Source organism: Aptenodytes patagonicus, chromosome 27 (assembly GCF_965638725.1).
Source record: "Aptenodytes patagonicus chromosome 27, bAptPat1.pri.cur, whole genome shotgun sequence".
Classification (NCBI taxonomy): domain Eukaryota; kingdom Metazoa; phylum Chordata; class Aves; order Sphenisciformes; family Spheniscidae; genus Aptenodytes; species Aptenodytes patagonicus.
In genome coordinates, this window is record NC_134975.1 from 819672 (window position 1) to 828803 (window position 9132).

General features: G+C 45.8%; 1 protein-coding gene across 1 annotated transcript in view; it reads right to left on the minus strand.

Annotated features, from left to right (window-relative positions):
• Positions 1-3041, minus strand: part of HOXC10 (homeobox C10) — a 4207-nt gene extending 1166 nt beyond the window's left edge. The window contains 2 exon segments of the mRNA XM_076360325.1: positions 2251-2745; positions 2748-3041. Coding sequence (XP_076216440.1) covers positions 2251-2745; positions 2748-3024 — 772 coding nt within the window. The 5' untranslated portion in view covers positions 3025-3041.
• Between the last annotated feature and the right edge of the window lie 6091 nt (positions 3042-9132).

A 9132-nucleotide genomic window follows, 5' to 3' on the forward strand; every position in this document is an offset into this window, starting at 1 on the left:
CACGTCCCTAAATAAACACGGCAAATCCTTGGGCTTTGAATTTGGTCAGGAGAAAATCCTGGCACCGGCCGGCCGGCCGGCCGATATTCCTGCCCAAACCTTCAAGAAAAAGCGGATCCTGCCGTTGCAGCAACCTCCTCGGCACCGCATTCGTGAAATCCAAAGGGGGGAAAAAAAAAACAAACCCAAAAACCCCAACCGACCAACTGGATTTAGCCAAAGGCACCTTCAAAATTCGCTGGTGTGACATGGACCCACTTTGGCGTTTGCGGAGACCCTTTAACGCCACCAAGCCCTGGAAATCCCCTTGGAAACACTATCACCCCCCCCCACCCCACCCCCCGAAATGCTCGAAGCACGCGAGAAAGGTCTCTTACCTTCCGCCCGAATAAAAATTCGGGTTCAACATAAACGAAAGCCGAAGCTATAAGAGATTTTAAAAGGAAGCGACAGAAACAGCAGCAAACAAAATCCGCCCCAAAGTGGCTCTGACCCTTTGAAAACACCGCGAACACCACGAAATGCCTTTTGAAACGCGAAAAAAATCTGGGAAACCACGTCTTTCTCCACGCACCCATTTTAAATTTAACATCTGAAGCGCAAGAAAGCCTTTATCTGTATTTATTTCCTTCTTTATTTCCGCCCCAATTACAAATCCAACCCAACATGATCTTTCTTTCGGGTTAAATCCCACCAAAACCTCTCCTGGCGTGGACGTTGAAGGCGCTTTGTGCGGATAAGTTTGCAGGGGTTTTGATAACCTTGACTTTGCTTTTTTGTGTGTGTGTGCGCGCGTAATTGTAAGTCAACTGCCAGATAATATCATTTCCCTGTGGATGCGGAATGGTAAAAAAAAAAAAAAAAAGGGGGAAAAAGAAAAAAAAAAAAAAAGGGAAACATAATAATAAAAAAGAAGCGTTTCTGGGTTCCGCTTTTAAAAAGGCCAATTTCGGAGGGGGAAACGCCAGAGGATGGGTTTTGCTGGTGCCACGGACGCGAGGCGTGTGTGCATGGGGGGTCCACACACGACCCACACGCGTGGAGCCCTGCATGCACATACAACGCCACGTACCCCAGCCATCCTTCTTGCCGCTGGAGCCCTAATTATAGCACAGATCCTGACACTCGGCGGATATTTTAATCCGCATACCACAGGCAACCCATGCAACCCGCTGCTCCGAGCTGGGCGGTATTTTCTACCAAGGCAATTTCGCTCCAACTTTTTCGGGAAATTCAATCCCTCCCTTCACATGATTCCCCACTTATTGACCTGAAAGGAGCCTCTGAATCCTCCCAGCTTCGAATTAGGAGAGAAACAAACCCGAATATTCACGTACACATAGGTTTCAAGGCGTATGCAGTCTCTACAGTGAAAATAAAATGTGTTCAATGAAAGCCTCTTTTCAGACAATCCCAGACTTAAAACATCTGCTCAACACACAGAAACATTTTTTTGCCTTCGCAAACAAGACCTCAATTCGCCAGGAAAGGAAAAAAAAAAAAAAAAAAAGAAAGGAAAAAAAAAAAAGAAAGAAGCTTTTTCCTCTCTGAGTCTCCCAACGAGCTCCCAAGCCATGAAATGAGGCACAGTGCACAACTCCAGCCTGAGACGTTTGTAACTGCAAATCAGACTCTACGCAGTTTAATTTTTTACCCCACTTCAACACCGAGCAAAGCCAAAGAAGACAAATTCGCTTAGCACACGGAAATAAAGCGTTCGCAGAGGAAGCGATAGGAAGGGGAACAACAAAAATCAGGGTTCATCCGCCTTAAAAAACACGACCCCCCCCCTAAAACAACCCTCCCCAAACAAACAAACCCCAAGTCTCCGCGATTTCAGAGCAAAGCCCCCGCGCCTTATTGCATTCTGCAGCGGTGATTGCAAGGACCAACATTTTTTTTTTTGCATAAGCACATGCACTGCACATTTTCTCCACAGAAACAGCGAGAGGACGAGTTCTCAAACAGCTCTCTGCTCCTTTTTCTCAGCTCTAACATATATATTAAAAAAAAAAAAAAAACCAAACCAAACCAAAACCAAAACCAACCGGCAAAACAACCAACATTTCTAGGAAGAATATTTTTTCCCAAAAGACGGCAACGATACCGAACATTATTGTGCCAATTTCTGGAGGAGAAGTTGGCAGGGTAGAGAGCACATTACTGCACATTCGCATTACCTTTGCTCTTATTAGCTATGGATGATTACTAATTGCTGAATTAGCTACTGGTAATGAATGATTCCCTTACCTTTTGCTTCATTGTCAGAATTGTCAGTGCTGGTGTCAGTGTTTTTATTCGGGTCTTTCTCTGCTTCCGAAGGACTTATTTTGGGTGCTGGGGCGCTTTTTTCTGTTTTAATTTCGTTCGTGGATGTGTTCTGAGTATTATCTGTTTTTGTGTTTTCGGGGAAACTCACTTTAGCCACCGGGGGCGGCGGCGGAGGTGGCGGTGCTGGTTCCAGATGCTCATTCCTTGGGTTCAGGCTCGCCCTGGATTCAAAACTTGCCTCAAACTCATTTGGATTGCTGCAGTTTGACGTCTTCTCCATGGAGGGGTAACCTTGGCTTGCTCGGTAGTAGCTAGGAACGGGGACTTCATGGTCATTTAGGCAAGACTCAGGCATTTGGTTGGGGTAGAGGGCTGTCTCTGTGGCATTTTTTGCTCTTTTATCAGCGTTATACATACAGCAAACATTCTCTTCCTTGACATTGGTTGGGAAGGAGCAGGATGGGAGCTGTCTTGCACAGGTTGCTCGATCCTGTACGTATTTTTGGGGTCACACCAAGTGTCTAGCTGAGAAAGGTAAGATGGATAGGTGCTGAGAGACAAGGTAGCGCTATTCACCTCGTCCCTTTTGGAAAGAGACGGGATGATTCCACAGTTCCTCATGACTCCGCAGCTGAAATCGCTCCCAGGCTGCATGTACATCCCTTGGCTGGAGGAATAATTCTCCCCTCTACAGGTACCGGCCAACGAGTCCATCAAAAACGAGTTAGAAGTCACATTGTTGGGACATGACATTTTCAGAGAGGGTTTTTAAGGAGGAATACTCCAGCCAGGGGCTGACATCTTTTTTTTAGGGGGAAAAAATATCAAGCACCATAATTATCCACGCATCGCTCTCCCCCCCTCCACCCCCCCACGTGATGCCCAGGCCAATGAGGATTGAAAATGGCCTTGATGATTCAGACGGGGACGACGTCACGGGGGTCAAGTTGTCGGGACCGGGAGCGGCACCGTGGAGCAACAGCGACATCTGCCAGCACCGGGCCGGGACCTTCACGTTGAACAAAGGCCGAGCCCCGCCGCCCCGCTCCCCGCCCGCCCGTTTGTTTACCAACGGAGCCACGCGTGGGAAGGGGGCAAAGGGGGAGGGGGGGGGGGGACGACGGGGGACACGACTTTAAAAAAAAAAATTTAATTATTTTATTTTATTTTATTTTTAATTTAGGGGGGAGCGGGGCGGCGGGGAAAATTTAAATTAAACAATCTCAACACCCACCCCCCCCGTATTCCCCCCCCCCCCATTTCCCCCTCGGAATTGTCTTTTTGCGCCCCCAAAACCGGCTGAGATTTTTAATTGTTGCCTCCCAAGCAGCGACACCCCCCCCCCCCCTCCCCCCCCCCCCCAACCCCGCTTCTCCTTCCTCCGCTCGGCTGCGCCTTCCTCCCCCTCCCCGGCAAGGCTGGGCACGGGCGAGCCCCTCCGGGCTCAGCCGGCTGCTGCGCTGCTGCTTCTTGGCGCGATTTTTATGCTTATTACAATTATTTGGGGTTTTTTTTTGGGGGGGTGGGGGGTGGGTGCTGGATGGGGCTTGGGGGCGCGGCGGGGTGATGCGCCGGGCGCCGCTTTGCTTTTGCTGCCGCGAGAGAGATGTGGGAAGAGAAAGGGGGGGGGGGGGGGAGAAATTGGGGAATAATTCAGGGACCCTTCGTCCAGGCATTTCCCCGAAACCCCGAAGCTCCTTGGAGCAGGTTGGATATTTCCCAAGCAGCTTTTTTAATGAAGAAAAAGACAGTGAAAACCTAGTTTTGCTTTATTTTCCCCCCCCCCCCTTTTTTTTTCCCCCCGCAGCAAAGCCGCTTTGCCTTCCCCGACTCTGCGAAGACAGCTTTTTTTAATTATCCACTTTCATTCCCGAACTGTCTTAAGTTTCTGGGCTAAAATGGCACGTGTGGTGTTGTGCAGGGGGAGAAAGGACAAAAATTCCTCGTGGAGAGGAAAAAAGGGGTCGAATTTGTGAAAAGGGAGCGACTTTCAGATGGTGAACTGCAACAGTGCGGTGGTGTGGTGGGTTTTTTTTTCTCCTCCTGTCTGTCTGTCTGTCTCTCCGTCTGCTCCCTCTTTCTCTCCGGGAAATATCTACGGGGGGGGGGGGGGGGGGAAATATCCAACCTGGGACACACTAAATATCACGCAGAAAGCTTTGCGAACGAAACTGTCCCGGTTTGGTCGGGGTTTATTTGATTTTCATTTTTTCCTGGGGTGATTTCACGAGGAAAGTTACTTTTCTCTCCAATATTTCCTCTCTCCTCTTCCGTGGCGCAATTCGCTGCGGTGGCAGCTCAAGTTGTTGTTTTCTTTTAAATTTTAAATCTCCGAAGCAAGATTTGACGCCTTAAATACGACGGAATTGAAACCTTCGTGGTTATCGTGTCCTCCCCCCCAGCTTCATGTTCTTTATGATTTTCTAAATCGTGTAGTAATTAAGCCCTGTAGGGTTTGTGGGGTTTTTTTCATCATTTTCCCCGGCGTGTTGCAGTGCTGGTGGCTGAACTCTGATTTTAGGTGAAGCGGCGGATCAGGGCAATGGCGAATAAATAAATAAAAAGGGAGATAGCCCGGAGTTTCAAGATCATTACGATTAGAAAGAGACGGGTTCAGAGTCACTTTCAAGGGAAACAAAAAGAAAACGCCACCTTTCATTAAAAAAAAAAAGAGGGGGGGAAGAAAAAAAGAAAAAGGAGGGGGAAAAAGAAAAAGAACGGGGGGAAGAAAAAGAAGGGGGAGAAGAAAAAGAAGAGGGGGAAAAAAAGGAAAGGGAGCAAAAGCGTGGAACAAAAAAAAAAAAAAAAAAGAAGTACATTGGAGCAGAGAAAGTGGAACTTGACCGTTTGGGGTGATTTGTAACGGTTTAGAGCAAAGTCCTGCTTAAATATTCTCACGTCTGCAAACCTGTTTTCCCAAAGATTTTCAAAAGCGGGGCTGTAAAATTCCCCTCGACTTAACTTTCAAGAGCCTTGCGGGTCTTCTCGCCGCATCAAGTGGGACAAGATTCAATATCTTAGGCCGAAAAAGCCTAAAAGTGCATAATCCTATTTCGTGTGCCCCCTTCCCCAGCACAGTAAAAGCTTTCGTAGGCTTCAGACGCCATTTGGTTCCCCTGGAAAGCTATTTGCGACTTTATTGCCTCTATTTGTGTTATCTGCATAGGTCTTTTTAAAACAGTTTGATAGAAATCGTTCAGTTTTATGATATCCAACGAAAATTCCACATAATATTTATAAGCAAAGAATAAAACTTTAGTACGGGAGCCAATATTTTCTCATTTATAGGTGACGAAATTAAAGACCGATGCAATTTTGTATTATATTGCTTTTTTTTTTTTTTTTCCCCCCCGGTTTGATTTTTTTTTTCCCCCCTCTTCTACTTTATTTTTGCAGCTGATGTGGCTGGCCGATAATTTATGCTGCTCAGTCAAACAGTTACACATGTGCATTTTTGGGGACACAAAAAATTTGACCTCATAGTTTCCTGTATTGTCTGCCTAAAGATTAAATATGTTTTCCTGATTTTTCTCGCCCTGCATTCTGGTGTGTGCTTTTGTCGAAGGAGATGTGAAGGAGTTGCACGGAGCACATCGAACGTGACGCTAAATAATTTGAATTTGCTTCTCCGCAGAACCAGGCGCTTCGCAAGAGCATCTCGAGCAAACCTCCCCATCCAGGTTGCTGGAGAGAGAAAAAAACCGGTGCTGGAACCCCCATCTTTTATGAATGTGTAAATGTTGTGCGTGTAAAATAAAGATTTACGCCGTTCGCAGGCGTTTTGTTTACCAGTTTTTGCCAGCAGAAGGTACCGATGTAAATGTTTGAAGGGTTTCAAGCCTGTTCCGCGAGTTGCTAATCACCATCTTCGGGACCGAAGGGGGCTGAGTAAATATAAAATCAGATTGTTCATAAAAATACGACCTGGGTATATCTCGAAACTTCACCGTGATGGTTTTTTTTTGGCCACGGAGAAAGAAAGTTGACGTTGGGAAGCAGCACAGAGGCGTCTCCAGGAGACCGAATATTGTTTAAAGTTAAAAATAATTAGAAGTATGATAAACATGGGTCATTAATGGAAAGAGAAATAAAATTCATCAGCCTAAGTGGAACCCCCGTTGGGAAAAATGCTTTGCTCTAATTACAGAAAATAAATACGAACAAATGCTATTAAAACTTAAAAGGAGAGAGTCTACCCGTGGTAAGGGCTTTAATAACCTACTTTGAATTTTACACACTTTTAGGGGAACCATATAGACGTCCGATGTTCATCCCCCGCCGCCGTCGGGCTGCCACCCCCCGCGTTTCCATCCCCCGGGGCTCAACCTGGCTTTTTTGGGCCGGTTCAGGGGGTTTTACCCAACAAACTCCGAGGCACACCAAAAAAAAAAAAAAAGCGGGGTTTCGCCCTTCCTTTCACGGGTCCCTTTCTCCCGGGGGGGGGGGGGGGGGACACGGACACGACGCCGTCTGTCCCCGCGTCCTCCCATTGTCCCCAGCGCCACAGACAGAGCAATTGTCCTAAACCGTCCCCAAATCGGCGCTCGGGATGCCAGGGAAGCCGGGGACCCTGCTAGGCAGGGACGAGGGGATGGGGGGGGGGGGGGGGGGGGAAGATGCCAGAAAACCCCCTCTTCTGCCCATCACCCCGAGGAGTGTATAAATGTCTACAATTTCCAAGACAAAGCATGTCTCAGGCTTCCCCGGAATATTTTACCTGTCCCCTTTTCAATCTAATTATTTAACCGTGAGTTATGTGTAGAAAGCGCTTCTTATGCCCATTGTATTTTTTACCAAGTTTTCTTACGTTTTTATGACAAACATTCATTTTCGCTTCGAGGAAGTATTTGGTAGCAACACTTTAATGATTACCTTAAATTTGTATTTCTGCCCGGTATTATGCCCCATGTTGTAGCGGAAATAATTCTGATTTATGACAAAGTACACTGGAGTACAATAACAGCGATGCAAAAATAAAACCCACGCCTTTATATGTTGGCTTAGAAACTGTAAACTATCACCACAAGAAATCTATCAAACTTTACAATCCCTCTTACCCTGCTTCCTTCTTTCTGAGTAACTTAAGTCAAAGAATTATGGAATGATATTATGTTCCTTGAGGTGGTATTGAAAACCGCGTTCAGGCTTTTCTACCCCCAACATAGCACCCGGGCGCTGGATGGAGTTTGGACCCTTCTCCTTTCCCTTTGATCACGAAGGCGAAATTTGGAAAGCGTAATTCATATATAGGCAAGAACAAGCAGGGTGACAGAGCGCAGCGACGTGACGCGGGGATTTTGGAGGGGTTTATTCAGTGCTGAAATGTTGCCTTCAGCTTTCCAACCGCGTTAACAAACTTAAATATTGCCCCCCTTCCCCCCGCCCAAGGAAAAAAAAAAAAAGAGGGGACAAAAAACAACAAAAAAAAGAGAATTATTTCTAGCAGAGGTGGGGAAATCCGGGTGGGAGTTCTGGAAATGTGGCTTATTGCACGTTTGGAAAATTAAAGGTGGTTTGTTGTTTTGGGGGGTTGGTTGGTTGTTTTGGTTTTTTTTTTTTTTTGGTCTGGGAAATGCTGGTGGCTGCCCTGCGGTTTTTAAGCGGCAAAATAACCCCGCGGTTGATGGCGATGTGGATTCTGGAGAGCCCCTTTTATAAAGTTTAAAAAAAAAAAAAAGGAAAAAAAAAAAGTGAAGTTGAACGAGGCGAAGAACAACGATGAAAGGTAAAAATTGACAACAATGAAGGACGTGCTAAAATGTGGGTCTGCCCTGCGAGTTAAGAGCAAACCTCAAAGAATTCCTATTTTTCACATACGACGATAGGAAAATGATTTCTTTCAAACTTTGTTAAAACGCTGATAATTTAACAGGCGTCTCTGAGGCGGCAACGCCGGTCTGCTGAGCGCTTCAAAATAAACATTATTGTTTCAATTACAATTTTAACAGAATATGGAGAGCACCGCGAGGACGGGCGATTAACACTCACGTTTCTCCTTGAAAAAGAAGCGGTTGGGGAAAAGAAAAATCCGAATAAATGCAAATTTCACACCTACAGCATGGAAATGAGGCAGCGGAGCTAAAGCCTGACGGGGTGGTTTTGCTGTATTTGCCTAAATTTGAGGGTCTCTACCTTCCAAACACAGACACCGCCGCAGAGGTGGAGAGCACCGAGAAGCACGTGTGCGGGGAGAGAGTTTTATTTAAAAAAAACACGGTAATTCTCTTTTTTTTTTTAATTTTTTAGGTATTTTTTCCATACCTGCAGCCCTCAGCCTGAGAGAGAACCTCGAGTATCTCCCGCTTGCTTAATCACAGGCTCTTCGCAAACCCCGAGGAGTTTCGGCTATTTTAACCGTCATTTGTACGGTCACATACGGTTTATATCAAGCACATCTTTAAAGCAGAGGACTGCAGATTTTCTTGAGCATGTATCACTTCATTCAAAGAGAGGAATTAGGCCGCTTTTTAACAATTAAAACGAACGAATTTACTTTGCTACTTGTAGCACATAAACAATTGCAATGTTTTCATTAAGTCTTCCTCCCCCCCCCTTCTTTTTTTTTTTTTGTTTCCAAAATGAATAAAGTTTTTCATGGGCTCCATCAGCAATACGCTCCAGCCTAATTCCTCAACTCCAGATTAAAAAAAAAAAGAAAAAAAGAAAAAAAGAAAAAAAAAAAGCCCTTATGAGGTTGCAAACCACATTCTCGTGGTTTCATGTTGTAATTTAGAAGTTATCAAAAGCAGAGAAACGTGCTTCCATCTAACATGTGCTGTGCATCCCTGCATCCCCCAACTTTATGAAAGGCAGATAAGCCAGGCCTTAATGAGCCGCCATTTTGGGGCAAAATAATATAAA